This window comes from Heterodontus francisci, unplaced genomic scaffold, assembly GCF_036365525.1.
Source record: "Heterodontus francisci isolate sHetFra1 unplaced genomic scaffold, sHetFra1.hap1 HAP1_SCAFFOLD_188, whole genome shotgun sequence".
Classification (NCBI taxonomy): domain Eukaryota; kingdom Metazoa; phylum Chordata; class Chondrichthyes; order Heterodontiformes; family Heterodontidae; genus Heterodontus; species Heterodontus francisci.
In genome coordinates, this window is record NW_027140635.1 from 1,151,616 (window position 1) to 1,179,533 (window position 27,918).

At 49.4% G+C, this 27,918-nt stretch overlaps 1 protein-coding gene across 1 annotated transcript in view; it reads left to right on the plus strand.

The window, feature by feature from the left end:
• Positions 1–991: 991 nt before the first annotated feature.
• Positions 992–27,918, plus strand: part of LOC137360363 (NACHT, LRR and PYD domains-containing protein 3-like) — a 212,729-nt gene continuing 185,802 nt past the window's right edge. The window contains exon 1 of the mRNA XM_068025826.1: positions 992–1,089. Coding sequence (XP_067881927.1) covers positions 992–1,089 — 98 coding nt within the window. The remainder of the gene's footprint in view (positions 1,090–27,918) is intronic.

Consider the following 27,918-nt stretch of genomic DNA (forward strand, 5'->3'; position numbering starts at 1 on the left):
TTAAGAAGGCTTACGGAATACTTTCCTTTATTGGCCGATGTAGAGAATATAAGAGCAGGGAGGTTATGCAAGTACTTTATAAAACACTAGTTTGACCACAGCTAGAGTACTGTGTACTGTTCTGGTCACCACATTACAGGAAGGATGTGATCACATTAGAGAGGGTACAGAGGAGATTTCCAGAGAATGTTGTCAGGAATGAAGAATTTTAACTATGAGTAAAGATTGCATAGGCTGGAATTGTTTTCTTTGGAACAGAGAAGGTTGATGGGAAGATTTAATTGAGGTGTATAAAATAATGTCGGGCAAGATAGAGTGGATAGGAAGGATCCATTTCCCTTAACAGAGGGGTCAATAACCATGGGCATAGATTTCCAGATTTCCACACCAATATCATGAGGGTGTGATGGCTTCCATGGTGGAATGCCTTGCTGGATGTTTACAATGGAGCGTTTTCCTTCCTGATCATCAAAACTGGCCGCCTGGGCCCCAACTTCAACTACATTTCTCCCACTTTACCAATATTTCACTCTACATACCTATCTTTCTCTGTTTGCGAACACAGCAGTGAAGGATTACATGAAATGAAGATTTCTTACATTCTCTCTTTCAATCCACACCAACAATATCTCTCCCTCCAACCTTGTCCCGCTCGACAGCACTCTTTTTGCCTGCATATCTAAGCCTCTCTCCCTCTGTCTCCCTCTTAGTGTCAGAGATATCAGGAGGGAGAGAGAGAGAGAGGAAGACAGAGAGAGAGACAGAGAACAACCCCAGCTTCTCCAATCTATCCACGTACCTGAAGTCCTTCATCCCTGGAACCAGGCTTGTGAATCTTTTCTGCACCCTCTCTAATGCGCTCACATTCTTCCCAAAGTACTGTGTCCATAACTGGACAGTGCTCCAGTTGAAGGCAAACCAGCATTTTACAAAGGTCATATTTTCCTTGCTTTTGTATTCAATGTGTCTATTTATAATCTCAGGACGCCTTATGCCATTTAACCACTTTCTGAACCTGCCGTGCCACCTTCAGATATTGGTGCACAAATACCCCCCAGATGTGTCCGTTCCTGCACCTCCTTTAGAATTGTATCCTTCACTTTATATTGTCTCTCCTCCTTTTTGCGAACCGTGGAGGCGGAAGATGCGGGCATGGTTCTTAATGAATACATTGCAGCTGTCTTCACAAAAGAGGGGACGACACAGACATTGTGGTCAATGAGGAAAGGCTGGAAATATTGAATGGGATAAACAGTGAGAGAGGAAATATTCAGGGGTTTAGCATCTTTGAAAGCTGATAATTCACCAGGCTCATACTGCTTAGAAGTGCAAGGGAGGAAATAGCAGAGGCTCTGACCATCATTTTTCAATCCTCTCTGGTTATAGTCGTGCTGCCAGAGGACAGGAGGATTACGTATGTTGTACTGTTGATTAACAAGAGAGAAAGTAATAGACTGAGTAATTACAGGCTACCCAGCCTAATCACAGTGGAGGGCAAATTATTGGGTATAAGGGAATGATTAATTCCTTTCTAGTACTGTGTGTCTCAGTGTCTCCATGTCTGTGTCTCTGTTACAATTTGAACACTACCCTTACATTGGTGAGGAGTCGGTCTCTGGAATAAATGTCCCAGTTACAGAGTTACAGTTACAGAGATACAGCACTGAAACAGGCCCTTCGGCCCACCGAGTCTGTGCCGAACATCAACCACCCATTTATACTAATCCTACACTAATCCCATATTCCTACCAAACATCCCCACCTGTCCCTATATTTCCCTACCACCTACCTATACTAGTGACAATTTATAATGGCCAATTTACCTATCAACCAGTGTTGTGGTAACATAAAATGGCCACCGAGAACCAGCCTAAAATGGCTGACTAATGTTTATGGATTTCCACAGATGTTTGAGAGAGGAGAGAGAGACAGACAGACAGACAGAAAGAGAGACAAAGAAAGAGACACAGAACAAGACACAGAGTGTGGTAGCAAGATATTTGTCACTGGGCAGAGGAAGAGGAGGAGGCCATTTGGCCCTTCAACCCTCTTCTGTCATTCAATGAGCTCATGGCTGATGTGTGATCTAACTCCATGTCACTATATTGGCCCCTTAATAACTTTGGTTGACAAAAATCTATCAAACTCAGATTTAAAAACTAACAAGTGTCTCAGCATCAATTGCCGTTTGTAGAAGAGAGTTCCAAACTGATACCACACCTGGTGTGTTGATGTGTTTCTTCATTTCAATCCTAAATGGTTTTTAGACTGCGTTTAGATTTTTAGACGATGCCCCCAAGTTCCTGACTCCGCAGCGAGTGGGAATTGTTACTCTCTGTCCACCCATCCGGTTTCCCTTATTATCTTGAAACCATTCATCAAATCACCCCATAAACTTCTAAATTCCATGAAGGCTCCACAGCAGGAGGGGAGAATGGAGCAGATGGTTTGGGATAGTGGATAAAATGAAGCAATGGATGAGGAGACTGAGGAGACAATACCAGTGAGAGGAGAGGCTGAGATTCACAGGGAGAGACTGCAGCAGTGTGTTAGAGGAAATCTAATCTATAGATCCCAGTAATACAACTCAATTAATATATTCAAACAATAATCCCTTTGGTTATTGGTGTTGGAAAACAGTTCATTGTTTCTACAATATGGTCAGTATATTTAGTTTGTACAGGCAGTTAAATATAAATTTAAATATATTTCTGATATCAACCTCGCTCTTTATTGAACTCAGCAGTCACAGAGATTTTAAGGTGCAGTATTTAAATAATGAATTACCATCAGTGAAGAACTGATTCTATTCAGTTTATTCAGTCACTAAGTAAGGAATAGGATCTTTCTGCAAAACAAAATCTGGACCTGACAGAAATCAACACAGCAGATAAAGTCCAACAGGAAAATGAAAACAATCTGACAACAGACAACTTCACCTCACAGTTTCTCTCACTCATTTTTCTGGACAATACTGCACTTTATGATAGTGAATTATTCACACTGCTGCTTCTTTCTCTTCACTTCTGCTTTTCTTTTTCCATCGGTTTCGTTCTCCCTGCTGCTTTTCTCCTTCCCTATCTCTCTGGAGTGCTCACACCCTGTAAATTGTTACTTAATGCTGCTTTTCACATATGATTTATTCCTAACATTCTGCATCTGTGTTCTGTTCACCAGCCCCAGGTTCAATGATTCTATTCTCAGAGTCAGTTTGTTCAATGGTGAAATTTCTGTGAATAATTCAATGTATCTACAGGACACCCAAGTCTCCAACTGTTCACCTGCGCTCTTCACTTCATCTACAATGCATGGAATAAACAGGATCGAAAGCTTCTTCCAGACAAACCTCACAATCATTGAAATTCCTTCCCCTGGAATTATAAAGTAATCTGTTAGAATGTGGGATTGTTTAATCAATAAATCACCAACATCAGCGCTGGAGCTGATAATCTACAGATAAATGGAAAGACGCTTGATTCCAACTGATAGAGTGAAAACCAGTAAAACATCACATCAGTACTTTCTATTTTACAATGTAGTGCAGTGACAGTGAAGGGTCCACAGTGAAGCAGAGAAGGAGATGTGAAAGTCTTAGCAGCAAACTCAGTTCAGTAGCCAGACTTCTGAAGCAGCGTCAGACACACAAATAATGAAATAATATTTGATAACTGTGATAACCAATAAATACATTGAAATCCCAGTTAAACTGAGCCATGTTATTGAGGAGAAAGGACATTGTTCTGTCCCCTTGTAACACTGAGACTGTGAGATGTCTCATTATCAATCACTGAAAAACAATAGTCATCAAAATATTCCGGAACCGGGTTAGATCCACTTCATCAAATTGTTAAAAGCTCCTGATGATCTGATTCTTGATTCTCTCTGATTTGATATACACAGAACGATCAGTAACAATGCCAATTTCTTAAAACAATAGTACTCAAGACATAATCTACCTTCTGCAAGACTGAAAGAGTAGACAATGAGGAGATTCCATCAGTAAATTGCTGGAAATGAACAGGTGGCTGTCGAACACACACCGTAAGAATTAATACCCAGTACAGCAGCACAGTTAACATCGATTTACACCATTAACAGCTGAGATACTGCTTACCAGGAACTCCAATTGCTGCAATTACCGGATAATAAATGTCTTCTATCTGATCCATTACTGGATATCCCACTTCTGTGAGAAGCAGAGACTTCTGTTAGCCTGGAATCCACAGCTCCACCAGGCACTCTGAGCTGATCCATTACAATGGGTCCTGATTTATACAGGGGATAAGTCTCCACTGACACGGTTATACCCCTGATCATTGCTATTAGTTAAACTCACCTGAACAAACACATTACATCAGCAGCTTTGACTCTGATGCAAATAATGTTGTGGATAAAACACAATCATTTCAATGTCAATGACATATTCTGAGTAAGACCTCTCTCGGGAATAAACCTGAAATCTGTACTCATACTGCACGGATGCTACAATTATGAGAGGCATCATTTACATTTTCCATATGATTGTATTGACCTTGTTCACTCCTGGTGTTTCTATTGTAAATGTAACTGATCTGCCTGCAGTGGACACTGAATCCAGGGACAAAAGCAATCCCGTTTACCTCTGTTCCTGCCTTTGCCCAGTTAAAATGTGAATTTTCAGTCTCTGATACCGGGCCATGTTCAGGGTTACAGCGCAGAAACTACTGTGAGTGATATTACGGGACAGACACTGCACACATCCATTTGGGAGGCAATTGGGTAGTGATAATACCTCTGGTCAAGTAATCCAGAGGCCCAACCTGATGTGCTGGGGACAGGGCTTCAAAACCGACCATGGCAGCTGATTAAATAGAGACAGCTCCCTCTCAAAGTATAAACGGGACGGAGCCCCCACGCTATGCATGAAGTGGAGGGAGCTCCCTCTCTATGCAGAAAGTGGAGGGAGCTCCCTCACTATGCATAACTTGGAGGGAGCTCCCACTCTATGCATAAAGTGGAGTTAGTTTCCTCGCTATGCAAAAAGTGGAGTTAGCTCCCTCTCCATGAATTAAGTGGTGTTAGCTCCCTCTATCTGCATGAAGTGGAGGGAGCTCCCTCTCTATGCATGAAGTGGAGGGAGCTCCCTCTCTATGCATGAAGTGGAGGGAGCTCCCTCTCTATGCATGAAGTGGAGGGAGCTCCCTCTCTATGCAGGAAGCGCAGGGAGCTCCCTCTCCATGCAGGAAGCGCAGGGAACTCCCTCTCTATGCATGCAGTGGAGGGAGCTCCCTCTCCAAGCATGAAGTGGAGGGAAGTCCCTCTCTTTGCAGGAAGTGGAGTTCGCTCCCTCTCTATGCATGAAGTGGAGGGAGCTCCCTTTCTATGCATAAAGTGGAGGGATCTCCCTCTCTGTGCATAAAGTGGTTGGAGATCCCTCTCGAGGCTTTAACTGGATGGAGCTCCCTCTCTATGCATAAAGTGGAGGGAGCTCCCTCTCTCTGTATGAAGTGGAGTGGAACTCCATCTCTCTGCATGAAGTTGAGGGAGCTCCCTCCCCACGCAAAAAGTTGAGGGAGCTCCCTCACTTTGCATAAAGAGGAGGGAGCTTCCTCTCTATGCATAAAGTGGAGGGAGCTCCCTCTCTATGCATAAAGTGGAGGGAGCTCCCTCTCTATGCACAAGGTGGATGCAGCTCCCTCTCTATGCATAAAGTGGATGCAGCTCCCTCTCCATGCATAAAGTGGAGGGAGCTCCCTCTCTATGCATAAAGTGTAGGGAGCTCCCTCTCTATGCATAAAGTGGAGGGAGATCCCTCTCTATGCATAACGTGTAGGGAGCTCCCTCTCCATGCATCAAGTGGAGGGCGCTCCTGCTCTATGCATAAAGTGGATGGAGCTCCCTCTCTGTGCTTTAACTGGATGGAGCTCCCTCTCTATGCATAAAGTGGAGGGAGCTCCCTCTCTATGCATGATGTGGGGGGAGCTCCCTCTCTAATGATAAAGTGGAGGGAGCTCCCTCTCTCTGCATAAAGTGGAGTTAGCACCCTCTCTCTGCATAAAGTGGAGGGATCTCCCTCTCTCTGCATGAAGTGGAGGGAGCTCCCTCTCTATGCATGAAGTGGAGGGAGCTCCCTCTCTATGCATGATGTGGTGCGGGCTCCCTCTCTATGCATGAGGCGGAGGGAGCTCCCTCTCCATGCATGAAGTGAAGGGAGCACCCTCTCTATGCATGATATGGAGTGAGCTCCCTCTCTATGCATGAAGTGGAGGGAGCTCCCTCTCTATGCATAAAGTGGAGTTAGCTCCCTTTCCATGGATGAAGTGGGGGGAGCTCCCTATCTTTGCATGAAGTGGAGGGAGCTCCCTCTCGATGCATGAAGTGTAGGGAGTTCCCTCTCAATACATGAAGTGGAGGGAGCTTTATCTCTATGCATGAAGTGGAGGGAGCTCCCTCTCTATGCAGAAAGTGGAGGGAGCTCCCTGTCTATGTATAACGTGGAGAGAGCTCCCTCTCTATGCAAAAAGTGGAGGGCGCTCCCTCTCCATGTATAAAGTGGATGGAGCTCCCTCTCTATGCATCATGTGGAGTGAGCTCCCTCTCTATGCATGAAGTGGAGTGAGCTCCCTCTCCATGCATGAAGTGGAGGGAGCTTCCTCTCGATGCATAAAGTGGAGGGAGCTCCCTCTCTATGCATGAAGTGGAGGGAGCTTCCTCTCTATGCATGATGTGGGGGGAGCTCCCTCTCTTAGGATAAAGTGGAGGGAGCTCCCTCTCTATGCACGAAGTGGAGGCAGATCCCTCTCTATGCATGAAGTGGAGGGAGCACCCTCTCCATGCATGAAGTGGAGGGAAGTCCCTCTCTGTGCAGGAAGTGGAGTTAGCTCCCTCGCTATGCATAAAGTGGAGTTATCTCCCTCTCTATGCATAAAGTGGAGTTAGCTCCCTTTCCATGGATGAAGTGGGGTGTGCTCCCTATCTTTGCATGAAGTGGAGGGAGCTCCCTCTCTATGCATGAAGTGTAGGGAGTTCCCTTTCTATAAATGAAGTGGAGTGAGCTCCCTATCTATGCATGAAGTGGAGGGAGCTCCCTCTCAATACATGAAGTGGAGGGAGCTTTATCTCTAGACATGAAGTGGAGGGAGCTCCCTCTCTATGCAGAAAGAGGAGGGAGCTCCCTGTCTATGTATAACGTGGCAGGAGCTCCCTCCCTATGCATAAAGTGGATAGCGCTCCCTCTCCATGCATAAAGTGGATGGAGCTCCCTCTCGATGCATCATGTGGAGTGAGCTCCCTCTCTATGCAAGAAGTGGAGTGAGCTCCCTCTCTATGCATGAAGTGGAGGGAACTTCCTCTCTATGCATGATGTGGGGGGAGCTCCCTCTCTAAGGATAAAGTGGAGGGAGCTCCCTCTCTCGGCAGAAAGTGGAGTTAGCGCCCTCTCTCTGCATAAAGTGAGGGATCTCCCTCTCTCTGCATGAAGTGGAGGGAGCTCCCTCTCTCTGCATGAAGTGCAGGGAGCTCCCTCTCTATGCATGATATGGAGTGAGCGCCCTCTCTATGCATGAAGTGGAGGGAGCTCCCTTTCCATGCACGAAGTGGAGGGAGATCCCTCTCTATGCATGAAGTGGAGGGAGCACCCTCTCCATGCATGAAGTGGAGGGAAGACCCTCTCTGTGCAGGAAGTGGAGTTAGCTCCCTCTCTATGCTTGAAGTGGAGGGAGATCCCTATCTGTGCATGAAGTTGAGGGAGCTCCCGCTCGACGCATAAAGTGGAGTGTGCTCCTCTCTATGCATAAATTGGAGGGAGCTCCCTCTCTATGCAAAAAGTGGAGGGAGATCCCTCTCTATGCATAAATTGGAGGGATCTCCCTCTCTATGCATAAAGTGGATCGAGCTCCCTCTCTATGCATCATGTGGAGTGAGCTCCCTCTCTGTGCATGAAGTGGAGTGAGCTCCCTCTCTATGCATGATGTGCAGTGAGCTCCCTCTCAATGCATGAAGTGGAGGGAGCTCCCTCTCTATGCATGAATTGAAGGGAACACCCTCTCTCTGCATGAAGTGGAGGGAGCTCCCACTCGATGCATGATGTGGAGGGAGCTCCCTTTCCATGCATGAAGTGGAGGGAAGTCCCTCTCTATGCATGAAGTGGAGTTAGCTCCCTCTCTATGCATGAAGTTGAGGGAGCTCCCTATCGATGCATTTAGTGGAGGGAGCTCCCGCTCTATGCATAAAGTTGAGGGAGCTCCCCTTCTTTGCATAAAGAGGAGGGAGCTCCCTCTCTATGTATAAAGTGGAGTGGGCTCCCTCTCTATGCATAAATTGGAGGGAGCTCTCTCTCTATGCAAAAAGTGGAGGGAGCTCCCTCTCTGTGCATCAAGTGGAGGGATCTCCCTCTCTATGCATAAAGTGGTTGGAGATCCCTCTCTATGCAGAAGGTGGAGTGAGCTCCCTCGCTATGCATAAAGTGGAGGGAGCTCCCTCTCTATGCATAAAGTGGATATAGCTCCCTCGCTATGCATAAAGTGGATTTAGCACCCTCTCTATGCATAAAGTGGAGTTAGCTCCCTTTCTATGGATGAAGTGTGGGAGCTTCCTCTCTTTGCATAAAGTGGAGGGAGCTCCCTCTCTATGCATGAAGTGGAGGGAGCTCCCTCTCTCTGCATTAAGTGGAGGGAGCTCCCTCTCTATGCATGAAGTGGAGGGAGCTCCCTCTCTGTGCATAAAGCGGATATAGCTCCCTCGCTATGCAGAAAGTGGAGTTAGCTCCCTCTCTATGCATAAAGTGGAGTTAGCTCCCTTTCTATGGATGAAGTGTGGGAGCTTCCTCTCTTTGCATGAAGTGGAGGGAGCTCCCTCTCTATGCATGAAGTGGAGGGAGCTCCCTCTCTATGCATGAAGTGTAGGCAGTTCCCTCTCTATGCATGAAGTGTAGGGAGTTCCCTGTTTATGCATGAAGTGGTGGGAGCTCCCTATCTATGCATGAAGTGGAGGGAGCTCCCTCTCTATGCATGAAGTGTAGGGAGTTCCATCTCTATGCATGAAGTGGAGGAAGCTCCCTCTCTATGTATGAAGTGGAGTTCGCTCCCTTTCTATGGATGAAGTGTGGGAGCTTCCTCTCTTTGCATGAAGTGGAGGGAGCTCCCTCTCTATGCATGAAGTGGAGGGAGCTCCCTCTCTATGCATGAAGTGTAGGGAGTTCCATCTCTATGCATGAAGTGGAGGAAGCTCCCTCTCTATGTATGAAGTGGAGGGAGCTCCGTCTCTATGCATGAAATGAAGGGAGCTCCCTCTCTATGCATAAAGTGGAGGGAGCACCCTCTCTATGCATGAAGTGGAGGGAGCTCCCTCTCTATGCATGAAGTGCAGGGAGTTCCATCTCTATGCATGAAGTGGAGGGAGCTCCCTCTCTGTGTATGAAGTGGAGGGAGCTCCCTCTCCATGCATGAAGTGGAGGCAGCTCCCTATCTATGCTTAAAGTGGAGGGAGCTTCCTCTCTATGTATAACGTGGAGGGAGCTCCCTCTATGCATAAAGTGGAGGGCACTCCCTCTCCATGCATAATGTGGATGGAGCTCCCTCTCTGTGCTTTAACTGGATGGAGCTCCCTCTCTATGCATAAAGTGGAGGGATCTCCCGCTCTATGCATAAAGTGGAGTGAGCTCCCTCTCTATGCATAAAATGGAGGGAGCTTCCTCTCGATGCATGAAGTGGAGGGAGCTCCCTCTCTCTGCATAAAGTGGGCTTAGCTCCCTCTCGATGCATAAAGTGGAGGGATCTCCCTCTCTATGCATGAAGTGGAGGAAGCTCCCTCTCTATGCATGAAATGAAGGGAGCTCCCTCTCTATGCATAAAGTGGAGGGAGCACCCTCTCTATGCATGAAGTGGAGGGAGCTCCCTCTCTATGCATGAAGTGCAGGGAGTTCCATCTCTATGCATGAAGTGGAGGGAGCTCCCTCTCTGTGTATGAAGTGGAGGGAGCTCCCTCTCCATGCATGAAGTGGAGGCAGCTCCCTATCTATGCTTAAAGTGGAGGGAGCTTCCTCTCTATGTATAACGTGGAGGAAGCTCCCTCTCTCTGCATAAAGTGGGGTTAGCTCCCTCTCGATGCATAAAGTGGAGGGATCTCCCTCTCTATGCATGAAGTGGAGGAAGCTCCCTCTCTATGCATGATGTGGAATGAGCTCCCTCTCGATGCATAAAGTGGAGGGATCTCCCTCTCTATGCATGAAGTGGAGGAAGCTCCCTCTCTATGCATGAAGTGGAGGGAACTCCCTCTCTATGCATGAAGTAATGGGAGCATCCTCTCTATGCATGAAGTGGAGTGTGCTCCCTCTCTATGCTTAAATTGGAGGGAGCTCCCTCTCTATGCAAAAAGTGGAGGGAGCTCCCTCTCTATGCATCAAGTGGAGGGATCTCCCTCTCTATGCATAAAGTGGTTGGAGATCCCTCTCTATGCTTTAACTGGATGGAGCTCCCTCTATGCATAAATTGGAGGGAGCTCCCTCTCTATGCTGAAAGTGGAGTGAGCTCCCTCGCTATGCATAAAGTCGAGGGAGCTCCCTCTCTATGCATAAAGTGGAGTTTGCTCCCTTTCTATGGATGAAGTGGAGGGAGCTCCCTCTCTTTGCATGAAGTGGAGGGAGCTCCCTCTCTATGCATGATGTGGAGGGTGCCCCCTCTCAATGCATGAAGTGGTGGGAGCTCCATCTCTATGCATGAAGCGGAGGGAGCTCCCTCTCTATGCATAAAGTGGAGGGTGCTCCCTCTCTCTGCATAAAGTGGAGGGAGCTCCCTCTCTATGCATAAAGTGGATGGAGCTCCCTCTCTATGCATAAAGTGGAGGGAGCTCCCTCTCTATGCACAAAGTGGAGGGAGCTCCCTCTCTATGCACAAAGTGGAGGGAGCTGCCTCTTTATGAATAAAGTGGAGTTAGCTCCCTCTCTATGCATAAAGTGGACTGAGCTCGCTCTATGCATAACGTGGAGTTCGCTCCCTCTCTGTGCATGAAGTGGGGGGAGCTCCCTCTCTATGCATGAAGTGGAGGGAGCTCCCTCTCTATGCATGAAGTGGAGGGAGCACCCTCTCTATGCATGAAGTGGAGGGAGCACCCTCTCTATGCATGAAGTGGAGGGAGCTCCCTCTCTCTGCATGAAGCGGAGGGAGCTCCCACTCTATGCATGAAGTGGAGGGAGCTCCCTTTCCATGCATGAAGTGGAGGGAAGTCCCTCTCTATGCATGAGGCGGAGTTAGCTCCCTCTCTATGCATGAAGTTGAGGGAGCTCCCTATCGATGCATTTAGTGGAGGGAGCTCCCGCTCTATGCATAACGTTGAGGGAGCTCCCCCTCTTTGCATAAAGAGGAGGGAGCTCCCTCTCTATGAAGAAGTGGAGTGGGCTCCCTCTCTATGCATAAATTGGAGGGAGCTCCCTCTCTATGCAAAAAGTGGAGGGAGCTCCCTCTCGATGCATCAAGTGGAGGGATCTCCCTCTCTATGCATAAAGTGGTTGGCGATCCCTCTCTATGTAGAAAGTGGAGTGAGCTCCCTCGCTCTGCATAAGTGGAGGGAGCTCCCTTTGTATGGATGAAGTGTGGGAGCTCCCTCTCTATGCAAAAAGTGGAGGGAGCTCCCTCTCTATGCATCAAGTGGAGGGATCTCCCTCTCTATGCATAAAGTGGTTGGAGATCCCTCTCTTTGCTTTAACTGGATGGAGCTTCCCCCTCTGTGCATAAATTGGAGGGAGCTCCCTCTCTATGCTGAAAGTGGAGTGAGCTCCCTCGCTAAGCATAAAGTCGAGGGATCTCCCACTCTATGCATAAAGTGGATATAACTCCCTCGCTGTGCATAAAGTGGAGTTAGCTCCCTCTCCATGCATAAAGTGGAGTTCGCTCCCTTTCTATGGATGAAGTGGGGGGAGCTCCCTCTCTTTGCATGAAGTGGAGGGAGCTCCCTCTCTATGCATGAAGTGGAGGGTGCTCCCTCTCAATGCATGAAGTGGTGGGAACTCCATCTCTATGCATGAAGTGGAGGGAGCTCCTTCTCTATGCATAAAGTGGATGGAGCTCCCTCTCTATGCATAAAGTGGATGGAGCTCCCTCTCGATGCATAAAGTGGAGGGAGCTCCCTCTCTATGCATAAAGTGGAGGGAGCTCCCTCTCGATGCATAAAGCGGAGGGAGCTGCCTCTCTATGCATGAAGTGGGGGGAGCTCCCTCTCTATGAATAAAGTGGAGTTAGCTTCCTCTCTATGCATAACGTGGAGTTCGCTCCCTCTCTATGCATGAAGTGGGGGGAGCTCCCTCTCTATGCATGAAGTGGAGGGAGCTCCCTCTCTATGCATGAAGTGGAGGGAGCTCCCTCTCTATGCATGAAGTGAAGGGAACACCCTCTCTCTGCATGATGTGGAGTGAGCTCCCTCTCTATGCATAATGTGGAGGGAGCTCCCTCTCTATGCATGAAGTGGAGGGAGCTCCCTCTCTATGCATGAAGCGGAGGGAGCTCCCACTCTATGCATGAAGTGGAGGGAGCTCCCTCTCTATGCATGAAGTGGAGGGATCTCCCACTCTATGCATGAAGTGGAGGAAGCTCCCTCTCTATGCATGAAGTGGAGGGAGCTTCCTCTCTATGCATGAAGTGACAGGAGCATCCTCTCTATGCATGAAGTGGAGTGTGCTCCCTCTCTATGCATAAATTGGAAGGAGCTCCCTCTCTCTGCAAAAAGTGGAGGGAGCTCCCTCTCTATGCATCAAGTGGAGGGATCTCCCTCTCTGTGCATAAAGTGGTTGGAGATCCCTCTCTATGCTTTAACTGGATGGAGCTCCCTCTCTATGCATAGATTGGAGGGAGCTCCCTCTCTATGCAGAAAGTGGAGTGAGCTCCTTCGCTATGCATAAAGTCGAGGGAGCTCCCTCTCTATGCACAAAGTGGATATAACTCCCTCGCTGTGCATAAAGTGGAGTTCGCTCCCTTTCTATGGATGAAGTGGGGGGAGCTCCCTCTCTTTGCATGAAGTGGAGGGAGCTCCCTCTCTATGCATGAAGTGGAGGGTGCTCCCTCTCAATGCATGAAGTGGTGGGAGCTCCATCTCTATGCATGAAGTGGAGGGAGCTCCCTATCTATGCATAAAGTGGAGGGAGCTCCCTCTCTATGCATAAAGTGGATGGAGCTCCCTCTCTGTGCTTTAACTGGATGGAGCTCCCTCTCTATGCATAAAGTGGAGGGAGCTCCCTCTCTATGCATAAAGTGGAGGGAGCTTCCTTTCTATGCATAAAGTGGAGGGAGCTCCCTCTCTATGCATAAAGTGGATGGAGCTCCCTCTCTGTGCTTTATCTGGATGGAGCTCCCTCTCTATGCATAAAGTGGAGGGAGCTCCCTCTCTATGCATAAAGTGGAGGGAGCTTCCTCTCTATGCATAAAGTGGAGGGAGCTCCCTCACTAAGGATAAAGTGGAGGGAGCTCCCTCTCTATGCAGAAAGTGGAGTTAGCTCCCTCTCTATGCATAACGTGGAGTTCGCTCCCCCTCTTTGCATGAAGTGGAGGGAGCTCCCTCTCTATGCATAAGTGGAGGGAGCTCCCTCTCCATGCATGAAGTGGAGGGAGCTCCATCTCTATGCAAGAACTGGAGGGAGCTCCCTCTCTATGCATAAAGTGGATGGAGCTCCCTCTCCATGCTTATATGGATGGAGCACCCTCTCTATGCATAATGTGGAGGGAGCTCCCCCTCTATGCATAATGTGGAGGGAGCTTCCTCTCTTTGCATGAAGTGGGGGCAGCTCCCTCTCTAAGCATAAATTGGAGGGAGCTCCCTCTCTATGTATAAAGAGCAGGGAGCTCCCTCTCTATGCATAAAGTGGAGGGAGCTCCCTCTCTATGCATAAAGTGGAGGGAGCTCCCTCTCTTTGCTTTAACTGGATGGAGCTCCCTCTCTATGCATAATGTGGAGGGATTTCCCTCTCCATGCATAAAGTGGAGGGAGCTCCCTCTCTATGCTTTAACTGGATGGAGCTCCCTCTCTATGCCTAATGTGGAGGGAGCTCCCTCTCTATGCATAATGTGGAGGGAGCTCCCTCTCTATGCATAATGTGGAAGGAGCTTCCTCTCTACGCATGAAGTGGGGGCAGCTCCCTCTCTAAGCATAAAGAGGCGGGAGCTCCCTCTCGATGCATGAAATGGGGGGAGCTCCCTCTCCAAGCATAAATTGGAGGGAGCTCCCTCTCGATGTATAAAGTGCAGGGATCTCCCTCTCTATGCATAAAGTGGATGGAGCTCCCTCTCTATGCCTAACTTGGAGGTAGCTCCGTCTCTATGCATAAACTGGATGGAGCTCCCTCTCTATGCATAAAGTGGAGGGAGCTTCCTCTCTATGCATAAAGTGGAGTTAGCTCCCTCTCTATGCATAAAGTGGAGTGAGCTCGCTCTCTATGCATAACGTGGAGTTCGCTCCCCCTCTATGCATGAAGTGGGGGGAGCTCCCTCTCTTTGCATGAAGTGGAGGGATCTCCCTCTCTATGCATAATGTGGAGGGAGCTTCCTCTCTATGCACAAAGTGGAAGGAGCTCCCTCTCTATGCATAAAGTGGATGGAGCTCCCTCTCTATGGCTAACTTGGAGGTAGCTCCGTCTCTATGCATAAACTGGATGGAGCTCCCTCTCTATGCATAAAGTGGAGGGAGCTTCCTCTCCATGCATAAAGTGGAGTTAGCTCCCTCTCTATGCATAAAGTGGAGTGAGCTCGCTCTATATGCATAACGTGGAGTTCGCTCCCCCTCTATGCATGAAGTGGGGGGAGCTCCCTCTCTTTGCATGAAGTGGAGGGATCTCCCTCTCTATGCATAATGTGGAGGGAGCTTCCTCTCTATGCATGAAGTGGGGGCAGCTCCCTCTTTAAGCATAAAGAGGCGGGAGCTACCTCTCTAAGTATAAAATGGAGGGAGCTCCCTCTCTATGTATAAAGTGCAGGGAGCTCCCTCTCTATGCATAAAGTGGAGGGAGCTCCCTCTCTATGCATAACGTGGAGGGAGCTCCCTCTCTATGCTTTAACTGGATGGAGCTCCCTCTCTATGCATAATGTGGAGGGAGCTCCCTCTCTATGCATAATGTGGAGGGAGCTCCGTCTCTATGCATAATGTGGAGGGAGCTCCCTCTCTATGCAAAAGGTGGAGGGAGCTCCCTCTCTATGCATAAAGTGGATGGAGCTCCCTCTCTATGCTTTAACTGGATGGAGCTCCATCTCTATGCATAATGTGGAGGGAGTTCCCTCTCTATGCATAATGTGGAGGGAGCTTCCTCTCTATGCATGAAGTGGGGGCAGCTCCCTCTCTAAGCATAAAGAGGCGGGAGCTCCCTCTCTATGCATGAATTGGGGGGAGCTCCCTCTCTAAGCATAAATTGGAGGGAGCTCCCTCTCTATGTATAAAGTGCAGGGAGCTCCCTCTCTATGCATAAAGTGGATGGAGCTCACTCTCTATACATAACTTGGAGGTAGCTCCGTCTCTATGCATAAAGTGGAGGGAGCTCCCTCTCTACGCATGAAGTGGAGGGAGCTCCCTCTCCACGCATGAAGTGGAGTTAGCTCCGTCTCTACGCATGAAGTGGAGTTCGTTCCTTCTCTACGCATCAATTAGAGTTAGCTCCCCCTCTATGCATGAAGTGGAGGGAGCTCCCTTTCTATGCATGAATTTTAGGGAGCTTCCTATCTTTGCAATAAGTGGAGGGAGCTCCCTCTGTATGCTTTAACTGGATGGAGCTCCCTCTCTATGCATAAAGTGGAAGGAGCTCCCTCTCTATGCATAATGTGGTAGGAGCTCCCTCTCGATGCATAAAGTGGAAGGAGCTCCCTCTTTTTGCATGAAGTGGAGGAATTTCCCTTTCTATGCATGAAGTCGAGGGAGCTCCCTATCTTTGCATTAAGTGGAGGGAGCTCCCTGTCCATCCATAAAGTGGAGGGATCTCCGTCTCTATGCATAAACTGGATGCAGCTCCCTCTCTTTGCTTTAACTGGAAGGAGCTCCCTCTCTATGCATAAAGTGGAGGGAGCTCCCTGTCTATGTATAACGTGGAGGGAGCTCTCTCACTATGCATAAAGTGGAGAGCGCTCCCTCTCTATGCATAAAGTGGATGGAGCTCCCTCCTTATGCATGATGTGGAGTGAGCTCCCTCTCTTTGCATGATGTGGAGTGAGCTCCCTCTCTATGCATGGTGGAGGGAGCTCCCTCTCCATGCATGATGTGGAGTGAGCTCCCTCTCCATGCATGAAGTGGAGGGAGCTCCCTCTCGATGCATGAAGTGAAGGGAGCACCCTCTCTCTTAATGATGTGGAGTGAGCTCCCTTTCCATGCATGAACTGGTGGGAAGTCCCTCTATATGCATGAAGTGGAGTTAGCTCCCTCTCTTTGCATGAAGTTGAGGGAGCTCCCACTCTATGCATTTATTGGAGGGAGCTCCCTCTCTATGCATGAAGTTGAGGGAGCTCCCCCTCTTTGCATAAAGAGGAGGGAGCTCCCTCTCTATGCATAAAGTGGAGTGGGATCCCTCTCTATGCATAAATTGGATGGAGCTCCCTCTCTATGCATAATGTGGAGGGAGCTCCATCTCTATGCATAATGTGGAGGGAGCTCCCTCTCTATGCATAAAGTGGAGTGGGATCCCTCTCTATGCATAATGTGGAGGGAGCTCCCTCTCTTTGCATAAAGAGGAGGGAGCTCCCTCTCTATGCATAAAGTGGAGTGGGATCCCTCTCTATGCATAAATTGGATGGAGCTCCCTCTCTATGCATAATGTGGAGGGAGCTCCCTCTCTATGCATAATGTGGAGGGAGCTTCCTCTCTATGCATGAATGGGGGCAGCTCCCTCTCTAAGCATAAAGAGGCGGGAGCACCCTCTCTATGCATGAATTGGGGGGAGCTCCCTCTCTAAGCATAAATTGGAGCGAGCTCCCTGTCTATGTATAAAGTGCAGGGAGCTCCCTCTTTATGCATAAAGTGGATGGAGCTCCCTCTCTATGCATAACTTGGAGGTAGCTCCGTCTCTCTGCATAAAGTGGAGGGAGCTCCCTCTCTCCGCATGAAGTGGAGGGAGCTCCCTCTCCACGCATGAAGTGGAGTTAGCTCCCTCTCTACGCATGAAGTGGAGTTAGTTCCTTCTCTACGCATCAATTAGAGTTAGCTCCCCCTCTATGCATGAAGTGGAGGGAGCTTCCTTTCTATGCATGAAGTCGAGGGAGCTTTCTATCTTTGCATTAAGTGGAGGGAGCTCCCTCTCTATGCATTAAGTGGAGGGAGCTCCCTCTCTATGCATAAAGTGGAAGGAGCTCCTTCTCTGTGCATAAAGTGGAAGGAGCGCCCTCTCGATGCATAAAGTGGAAGGAGAACCCTCTCTATGCATGAAGTTGAGGAAGCTCCCTCTCTATGCATAAAGTGGAGGGAGCTCCCTCTCTTTGCTTGAACTGGATGGAGCTCCCTCTCTATGCATAATGTGGAGGGATCTCCCTCTCTATGCATAAAGTGGAGGGAGCTCCCTCTCTGTGTATAAAGTGGAGGGAGCTCTCTCTTTGTGTATAAAGTGGAGGGAGCTCCCTCTCTATGCATAATGTGGAGGGAGCTGCCTATCTTTGCATTAAGTGGAGGGAGCTCCCTCTCCATCCATAAAGTGGGGGGATCTCCCTCTCTATGCATAAAGTGGATGCAGCTCCCTCTCGATGCTTTCACTGGAAGGAGCTCCCTCTCGATGCATAAAGTGGAAGGAGCTCCCTCTCTATGCATAAAGTGGAAGGAGCAACCCTCTCGATGCATAAAGTGGAAGGAGCTCCCTCTCTATGCATAAAGTGGAAGGAGCTCCCTCTCGATGCATAAAGTGGAAGGTGCTCCCTCTCTGTGCATAAAGTGGAAGGAGCTCCCTTTCGATGCATAAAGTGGAAGGAGCTCCCTCTCTGTGCATAAAGTGGAAGGAACTCCCTCTCTATGCCCAATGTGGAAGGAGCTCCCTCTCTATGCACAAAGTGGAAGCAGCTCCCTCTCTATGCACAAAGTGGAAGGAGCTCGCTCTCGATGCAGAAAGTGGAAGGAGCTCCCTCTCCATGCAGAAAGTGGAAGGAGCTCCCTCTCTATGCAGAAAGTGGAAGGAGCTCCCTCTCTATGCATAAAGTGGAAGGAGCGCCCTCTCGATGCATAAAGTGGAAGGAGCTCCCTCTCTACGCATAAAGTGGAAGGAGCTCCCTCTCTCTGCCCAAAGTGGAAGGAGCTCCCTCTCTATGCACAAAGTGGAAGCAGCTCCCTCTCTATGCACAAAGTGGAAGGAGCTCCCTCTCTATGCAGAAAGTGGAAGGAGCTCCCTCTCTATGCATAAAGTGGAAGGAGCTCCCTCTCTGTGCATAAAGTGGAAGGAGCTCCCTCTCTATGCCCAATGTGGAAGGAGCTCCCTCTCTATGCACAAAGTGGAAGCAGCTCCCTCTCTATGCACAAAGTGGAAGGAGCTCGCTCTCGATGCAGAAAGTGGAAGGAGCTCCCTCTCCATGCAGAAAGTGGAAGGAGCTCCCTCTCTATGCAGAAAGTGGAAGGAGCTCCCTCTCTATGCATAAAGTGGAAGGAGCGCCCTCTCGATGCATAAAGTGGAAGGAGCTCCCTCTCTATGCATAAAGTGGAAGGAGCTCCCTCTCTATGCAGAAATTGGAAGGAGCTCCCTCTCTATGCAGAAAGTGGAAGGAGCTCCCTCTCTATGCATAAAGTGGAAGGAGCTCCCTCTCTATGCATAAAGTGGAAGGAGCTCCCTCTCTATGCACAAAGTGGAAGCAGCTCCCTCTCTATGCACAAAGTGGAAGGAGCTCGCTCTCGATGCATAAAGTGGAAGGAGCTCCCTCTCTATGCAGAAAGTGGAAGGAGCTCCCTCTCTATGCAGAAAGTGGAAGGAGCTCCCTCTCTATGCATAAAGTAGAAGGAGCTCCCTCTCCATGCATAAAGTGGATGCAGCTCCCCGTCTATGCTTTGACTGGATGGAGCTCGCTCTCGATGGATAAAGTGGAGGGAGCACCCTCTCCATTTATAAAGTGGAGGGATCTCCCTCTCTATGCTTTAACTGGAAGGAGCTCCCTCTCTATGCATAAAGTGGAAGGAGCTCCCTCTCTATGCACAAAGTGGAAGGAGCTCCCTCTCTATGCACAAAGTGGAAGGAGCTCCCTCTCTATGCACAAAGTGGAAGGAGCTCCCTCTCTATGCATAAAGTGGAAGGAGCTCCCTCTCTATGCATAAAGTGGAAGGAGCTTCCTCTCCATGCAGAAAGTGGAAGGAGCTCCCTCTCTATGCATAAAGTGGAAGGAGCTCCCTCTCTATGCACAAAGTGGAAGGAGCTCCCTCTCTATGCACAAAGTGGAAGGAGCTCCCTCTCTATGCAGAAAGTGGAAGGAGCTCCCTCTCTATGCATAAAGTGGAAGGAGCTCCCTCTCTATGCACAAAGTGGAAGGAGCTTCCTTTCTATGCACAAAGTGGAAGGAGCTCCCTCTCTATGCACAAAGTGGAAGGAGCTCCCTCTCTATGCATAAAGTGGAAGGAGCTCCCTCTCTATGCATAAAGTGGAAGGAGCTCCCTCTCTATGCAGAAAGTGGAAGGAGCTCCCTCTCTATGCATAAAGTGGAAGGAGCTCCCTCTCTATGCACAAAGTGGAAGGAGCTCCCTCTCTATGCATAATGTGGAGGGAGCTCCCTCTCTATGCATAATGTGGAGGGAGCTTCCTCTCTATGCATGAATGTGGGCAGCTCCCTCTCTAAGCATAAAGAGGCGGGAGCTCCCTCTCTATGCATGAATTGGGGGGAGCTCCCTCTCTAAGCTTAAATTGGAGGGAGCTCCCTCTCTATGTATAAAGTGCAGGGAGCTCCCTCTTTATGCATAAAGTGGATGGAGCTCCCTCCCTATGCATAACTTGGAGGTAGCTCCGTCTCTCTGCATAAAGTGGAGGGAGCTCCCTCTCCGCATGAAGTGGAGTTAGTTCCTTCTCTACGCATCAATTAGAGTTAGATCCCCCTCTATGCATGAAGTGGAGGGAGCTCCCTTTCTATGCATGAAGTCGAGGGAGCTTTCTATCTTTGCATTAAGTGGAGGGAGCTCCCTCTCTATGCATTAAGTGGAGGGAGCACCCTCTCAATGCATAAAGTGGAAGGAGCTCCTTCTCTGTGCATAATGTGGAAGGAGCTCCCTCTCGATGCATAAAGTGAAAGGAGAACCCTCTCTATGCATGAAGTTGAGGAAGCTCCCTCTCGATGCTTTCACTGGAAGGAGCTCCCTCTCGATGCATAAAGTGGAAGGAGCTCCCTCTCTATGCATAAAGTGGAAGGAGCAACCCTCTCGATGCATAAAGTGGAAGGAGCTCCCTCTCTATGCATAAAGTGGAAGGAGCTCCCTCTCGATGCATAAAGTGGAAGGAGCTCCCTCTCTGTGCATAAAGTGGAAGGAGCTCCCTTTCGATGCATAAAGTGGAAGGAGCTCCCTCTCTGTGCATAAAGTGGAAGGAACTCCCTCTCTATGCCCAATGTGGAAGGAGCTCCCTCTCTATGCACAAAGTGGAAGCAGCTCCCTCTCTATGCACAAAGTGGAAGGAGCTCGCTCTCGATGCAGAAAGTGGAAGGAGCTCCCTCTCCATGCAGAAAGTGGAAGGAGCTCCCTCTCTATGCAGAAAGTGGAAGGAGCTCCCTCTCTATGCATAAAGTGGAAGGAGCGCCCTCTCGATGCATAAAGTGGAAGGAGCTCCCTCTCTACGCATAAAGTGGAAGGAGCTCCCTCTCTCTGCCCAAAGTGGAAGGAGCTCCCTCTCTATGCACAAAGTGGAAGCAGCTCCCTCTCTATGCACAAAGTGGAAGGAGCTCCCTCTCTATGCAGAAAGTGGAAGGAGCTCCCTCTCTATGCATAAAGTGGAAGGAGCTCCCTCTCTGTGCATAAAGTGGAAGGAGCTCCCTCTCTATGCCCAATGTGGAAGGAGCTCCCTCTCTATGCACAAAGTGGAAGCAGCTCCCTCTCTATGCACAAAGTGGAAGGAGCTCGCTCTCGATGCAGAAAGTGGAAGGAGCTCCCTCTCCATGCAGAAAGAGGAAGGAGCTCCCTCTCTATGCAGAAAGTGGAAGGAGCTCCCTCTCTATGCATAAAGTGGAAGGAGCGCCCTCTCGATGCATAAAGTGGAAGGAGCTCCCTCTCTATGCATAAAGTGGAAGGAGCTCCCTCTCTATGCAGAAATTGGAAGGAGCTCCCTCTCTATGCAGAAAGTGGAAGGAGCTCCCTCTCTATGCATAAAGTGGAAGGAGCTCCCTCTCTATGCATAAAGTGGAAGGAGCTCCCTCTCTATGCACAAAGTGGAAGCAGCTCCCTCTCTATGCACAAAGTGGAAGGAGCTCGCTCTCGATGCATAAAGTGGAAGGAGCTCCCTCTCTATGCAGAAAGTGGAAGGAGCTCCCTCTCTATGCAGAAAGTGGAAGGAGCTCCCTCTCTATGCATAAAGTAGAAGGAGCTCCCTCTCCATGCATAAAGTGGATGCAGCTCCCCCTCTATGCTTTGACTGGATGGAGCTCGCTCTCGATGGATAAAGTGGAGGGAGCACCCTCTCCATTTATAAAGTGGAGGGATCTCCCTCTCTATGCTTTAACTGGAAGGAGCTCCCTCTCTATGCATAAAGTGGAAGGAGCTCCCTCTCTATGCACAAAGTGGAAGGAGCTCCCTCTCTATGCACAAAGTGGAAGGAGCTCCCTCTCTATGCACAAAGTGGAAGGAGCTCCCTCTCTATGCATAAAGTGGAAGGAGCTCCCTCTCTATGCATAAAGTGGAAGGAGCTTCCTCTCCATGCAGAAAGTGGAAGGAGCTCCCTCTCTATGCATAAAGTGGAAGGAGCTCCCTCTCTATGCACAAAGTGGAAGGAGCTCCCTCTCTATGCACAAAGTGGAAGGAGCTCCCTCTCTATGCAGAAAGTGGAAGGAGCTCCCTCTCTATGCAGAAAGTGGAAGGAGCTCCCTCTCTATGCACAAAGTGGAAGGAGCTTCCTTTCTATGCACAAAGTGGAAGGAGCTCCCTCTCTATGCACAAAGTGGAAGGAGCTCCCTCTCTATGCATAAAGTGGAAGGAGCTCCCTCTCTATGCATAAAGTGGAAGGAGCTCCCTCTCTATGCAGAAAGTGGAAGGAGCTCCCTCTCTATGCATAAAGTGGAAGGAGCTCCCTCTCTATGCACAAAGTGGAAGGAGCTCCCTCTCTATGCATAATGTGGAGGGAGCTCCCTCTCTATGCATAATGTGGAGGGAGCTTCCTCTCTATGCATGAATGTGGGCAGCTCCCTCTCTAAGCATAAAGAGGCGGGAGCTCCCTCTCTATGCATGAATTGGGGGGAGCTCCCTCTCTAAGCTTAAATTGGAGGGAGCTCCCTCTCTATGTATAAAGTGCAGGGAGCTCCCTCTTTATGCATAAAGTGGATGGAGCTCCCTCTCTATGCATAACTTGGAGGTAGCTCCGTCTCTCTGCATAAAGTGGAGGGAGCTCCCTCTCCGCATGAAGTGGAGTGAGCTCCCTCTCCACGCATGAAGTGGAGTTAGCTCCCTCTCTACGCATGAAGTGGAGTTAGTTCCTTCTCTACGCATCAATTAGAGTTAGATCCCCCTCTATGCATGAAGTGGAGGGAGCTCCCTTTCTATGCATGAAGTCGAGGGAGCTTTCTATCTTTGCATTAAGTGGAGGGAGCTCCCTCTCTATGCATTAAGTGGAGGGAGCACCCTCTCAATGCATAAAGTGGAAGGAGCTCCTTCTCTGTGCATAATGTGGAAGGAGCTCCCTCTCGATGCATAAAGTGAAAGGAGAACCCTCTCTATGCATGAAGTTGAGGAAGCTCCCTCTCTATGCATAAAGTGGAGGGAGCTCCCTCTCTTTGCTTTAACTGGATGGAGCTCCCTCTCTATGCATAATGTGGAGGGATCTCCCTCTCTATGCATAAAGTGGAGGGAGCTCCCGCTCTGTGTATAAAGTGGAGGGAGCTCCCTCTTTGTGTATAAAGTGGAGGGAGCTCCCTCTCTATGCATAATGTGGAGGGAGCTGCCTATCTTTGCATTAAGTGGAGGGAGCTCCCTCTCCATCCATAAAGTGGGGGGATGTCCTCTCTATGCATAAAGTGGATGCAGCTCCCTCTCGATGCTTTAACTGGAAGGAGCTCCCTCTCGATGCATAAAGTGGAAGGAGCTCCCTCTCTATGCATAAAGTGGAAGGAGCTCCCTCTCGATGCATAAAGTGGAAGGAGCTCCCTCTCTATGCGTAAAGTGGAAGGAGCTCCCTCTCGATGCATAAAGTGGAAGGAGCTCCCTCTCTATGCATAAAGTGGAAGGAGCTCCCTCTCGATGCATAAAGTGGAAGGAGCTCCAACTCTGTGCATAAAGTGGAAGGAGCTCCCTCTCGATGCATAAAGTGGAAGGAGCTCCCTCTCTGTGCATAAAGTGGAAGGAGCTCCCTCTCTATGCCCAATGTGGAAGGAGCTCCCTCTCTATGCACAAAGTGGAAGCAGCTCCCTCTCTATGCACAAAGTGGAAGGAGCTCGCTCTCGATGCAGAAAGTGGAAGGAGCTCCCTCTCCATGCAGAAAGTGGAAGGAGCTCCCTCTCTATGCAGAAAGTGGAAGGAGCTCCCTCTCTATGCATAAAGTGGAAGGAGCGCCCTCTCGATGCATAAAGTGGAAGGAGCTCCCTCTCTATGAATAAAGTGGAAGGAGCGCCCTCTCGATGCATAAAGTGGAAGGAGCTCCCTCTCTATGCATAAAGTGGAAGGAGCGCCCTCTCGATGCATAAAGTGGAAGGAGCTCCCTCTCTATGCATAAAGTGGAAGGAGCTCCCTCTCTATGCCCAAAGTGGAAGGAGCTCCCTCTCTATGCACAAAGTGGAAGCAGCTCCCTCTCTATGCACAAAGTGGAAGGAGCTCGCTCTCGATGCATAAAGTGGAAGGAGCTCCCTCTCTATGCAGAATGTGGAAGGAGCTCCCTCTCTATGCAGAAAGTGGAAGGAGCTCCCTCTCTATGCATAAAGTGGAAGGAGCTCCCTCTCCATGCATAAAGTGGATGCAGCTCCCCCTCTATGCTTTGACTGGATGGAGCTCGCTCTCGATGGATAAAGTGGAGGGAGCTCCCTCTCCATTTATAAAGTGGAGGGATCTCCCTCTCTATGCTTTAACTGGAAGGAGCTCCCTCTCTATGGATAAAGTGGAAAGAGCTCCCTCTCTATGCACAAAGTGGAAGGAGCTCCCTCTCTATGCATAAAGTGGAAGGAGCTCCCTCTCTATGCAGAAAGTGGAAGGAGCTCCCTCTCTATGCACAAAGTGGAAGGAGCTCCCTCTCTATGCACAAAGTGGAAGGAGCTCCCTCTCTATGCATAAAGTGGAAGGAGCTCCCTCTCTATGCAGAAAGTGGAAGGAACTCCCTCTCTATGCATAAAGTGGAAGGAGCTCCCTCTCTATGCGCAAAGTGGAAGGAGCTCCCTCTCTATGCAGAAAGTGGAAGGAGCTCCCTCTCTATGCAGAAAGTGGAAGGAGCTCCCTCTCTATGCATAAAGTGGAAGGAGCTCCCTCTCTATGCAGAAAGTGGAAGGAGCTCCCTCTCTATGCATAAAGTGGAAGGAGCTCCCTCTCTATGCAGAAAGTGGAAGGAGCTCCCTCTCTATGCACAAAGTGGATGGAGCTCCCCCTCTATGCACAAAGTGGAAGGAGCTCCCTCTCTATGCATAAAGTGGAAGGAGCTCCCTCTCTACGCATAAAGTGGAAGGAGCTCCCCCTCTATGCACAAAGTGGAAGGAGCTCCCTCTCTATGCATAAAGTGGAAGGAGCTCCCTCTCTATGCATAAAGTGGAAGGAGCTCCCCCTCTATGCACAAAGTGGAAGGAGCTCCCTCTCTATGCAGAAAGTGGAAGGAGCTCCCTCTCTATGCATAAAGTGGAAGGAGCTCCCTCTCTATGCACAAAGTGGAAGGAGCTCCCTCTCTATGCATAAAGTGGAAGGAGCTCCCTCTCTATGCAGAAAGTGGAAGGAGCTCCCTCTCCAAATATAAAGTGGAGCGATCTCCCTCTCTATGCATAAAGTGGATGCACTCCCTCTCTGTGCTTTAACTGGAAGGAGCTCCCTCTCTATGCATAAAGTGGAAGGAGCTCCCTCTCTATGCATAAAGTGGATGGAGCACCCTCTCTATGCATAAAGTGGAAGGAGCTCCCTCTCTATGCATAAAGTGGAAGGAGCTCCCTCTCTATGCATAAAGTAGATGGAGCTCCCTCTCTATGCATAAAGTGGAAGCAGCTCCCTCTCCATGCATAAAGTGGAAGGAGCTCCCTCTCTATGCAGAAAGTGGAAGGAGCTCCCTCTCTATGCACAAAGTAGAAGGAGCTCCCTCTCTATGCACAAAGTGGAAGGAGCTCCCTCTCTATGCAGAAAGTGGAAGGAGCTCCCTCTCTATGCAGAAAGTGGAAGGAGCTCCCTCTCTATGCGGAAAGTGGAAGGAGCTCCCTCTCTATGCAGAAAGTGGAAGGAGCTCCCTCTCTATGCTTAAAGTGGAAGGAGCTCCCTCTCTATGCAGAAAGTGGAAGGAGCTCCCTCTCTATGCAGAAAGTGGAAGGAGCTCCCTCTCTATGCAAAAAGTGGAAGGAGCTCCCTCTCTATGCACAAAGTGGAAGGAGCTCCCTCTCTGTGCAGAAAGTGGAAGGAGCTCCCTCTCTCTGCAGAAAGTGGAAGGAGCTCCCTCTCTATGCAGAAAGTGGAAGGAGCTCCCTCTCCATGCAAAAAGAGGAGTTAGCTCCCTCTCTATGCATAAAGTGGAGGGATCTACCTCTCTATGCATGAAGTGGAGGAAGCTCCATCTCTATGAATGATGTGGATTGAGCTCCCTCTCGATGCATGATGTGGAGTGAGCTCACTCTCTATGCATGAAGAGGAGGGAGCTCCCTCTCTATGCATTAAGTGACGGGAGCATCATCTCTATGCATGAAGTGGAGTGTGCTCCCTCTCTGTGCATAAATTGGAGGGAGCTCCCTCTCCATGCAAAAAGTGGAAGGAGCTCCCTCTCTATGCAGAAAGTGGAAGGAGCTCCCTCTCTATGCACAAAGTAGAAGGAGCTCCCTCTCTATGCACAAAGTGGAAGGAGCTCCCTCTCTATGCACAAAGTGGAAGGAGCTCCCTCTCTATGCAGAAAGTGGAAGGAGCTCCCTCTCTATGCGGAAAGTGGAAGGAGCTCCCTCTCTATGCAGAAAGTGGAAGGAGCTCCCTCTCTATGCTTAAAGTGGAAGGAGCTCCCTCTCTATGCAGAAAGTGGAAGGAGCTCCGTCTCTATGCAGAAAGTGGAAGGAGCTCCCTCTCTATGCACAAAGTGGAAGGAGCTCCCTCTCTATGCACAAAGTGGAAGGAGCTCCCTCTCTATGCACAAAGTGGAAGGAGCTCCCTCTCTGTGCAGAAAGTGGAAGGAGCTCCCTCTCTCTGCAGAAAGTGGAAGGAGCTCCCTCTCTATGCAGAAAGTGGAAGGAGCTCCCTCTCCATGCAAAAAGAGGAGTTAGCTCCCTCTCTATGCATAAAGTGGAGGGATCTCCCTCTCTATGCATGAAGTGGAGGAAGCTCCATCTCTATGTATGATGTGGATTGAGCTCCCTCTCGATGCATGATGTGGAGTGAGCTCACTCTCTATGCATGAAGAGGAGGGAGCTCCCTCTCTATGCATTAAGTGACGGGAGCATCATCTCTATGCATGAAGTGGAGTGTGCTCCCTCTCTGTGCATAAATTGGAGGGAGCTCCCTCTCTATGCAAAAAGTGGAGGGAGCTCCCTCTCTATGCATCAAGTGGAGGGATCTCCCTCTCTATGCATAAAGTGGTTGGAGATCCCTCTCGATGCTTTAACTGGATGGAGCTCCCTCTCTATGCATAAATTGGAGGGAGCTCCCTCTCTATGCAGAAAGTGGAGTGAGCTCCCTCTCTATGCACAAAGTGGATATAACTCCCTCGCTGTGCATAAAGTTGATTAAGCTCATTCTCTATGCATAAAGTGGAGTTCGCTCCGTTTCTATGGATGAAGTGGGGGGAGCTCCCTCTCTTTGCATGAAGTGGAGGGAGCTACCTCTCTATGCATAAAGTGGAGGGTGCTCCCTTTCTATGCATAAAGTGAGGGAGCTCCCTCTCTATGCATAAAGTGGATGGAGCTCCCTCTCTGTGCTTTAACTGGATGGAGCTCCCTCTCTATGCATAAAGTGGAGGGGGCTCCCTCTCTACGCATAAAGTGGAGGGAGCTTCCTCTCTATGCATAAAGTGGAGGGAGCTCCCTCACTAAGGATAAAGTGGAGGGAGCTCCGTCTCTATGCATAAAGTGGAGTGAGTTCGCTCTCTATGCATAACGTGGAGTTCGCTCCCCCTCTATGCATGAAGCGGGGGGAGCTCCCTCTCTTTGCATGAAGTGGAGGGAGCTCCCTCTCTATGCATAAGTGGAGGGAGCTCCCTCTCTATGCATGAAGTGGAGGGAGCTCCATCTCTATGCAAGAACTGGAGGGAGATCCCTCTCTATGCATAAAGTGGATGGAGCTCCCTCTCCATGCTTTAACTGGATGGAGCTCCCTCTCTATGCATAATGTGGAGGGAGCTCCCTCTCTATGAATAATGTGGAGGGAGCTCCTTCTCTATGCATAATGTGGAGGGAGCTCCCTCTCTATGCAAAAGGTTGAGGGAGCTCCCTCTGTATGCATAAAGTGGATGGAGCTCCCTCTCTATGCTTTAACTGGATGGAGCTCCCTCTCTATGCATAATGTGGAGGGAGTTCCCTCTCTTTGCATAATGTGGATGGAGCTTCTTCTCTATGCATAATGTGGAGGGAGCTTCCTCTCTATGTATAAAGTGCAGGGAGCTCCCTCTCTATGCATAAAGTGAATGGAGCTCCCTCTCTATGCATAACTTGGAGGTAGCTCCATCTCTATGCATACAGTGGAGGGAGC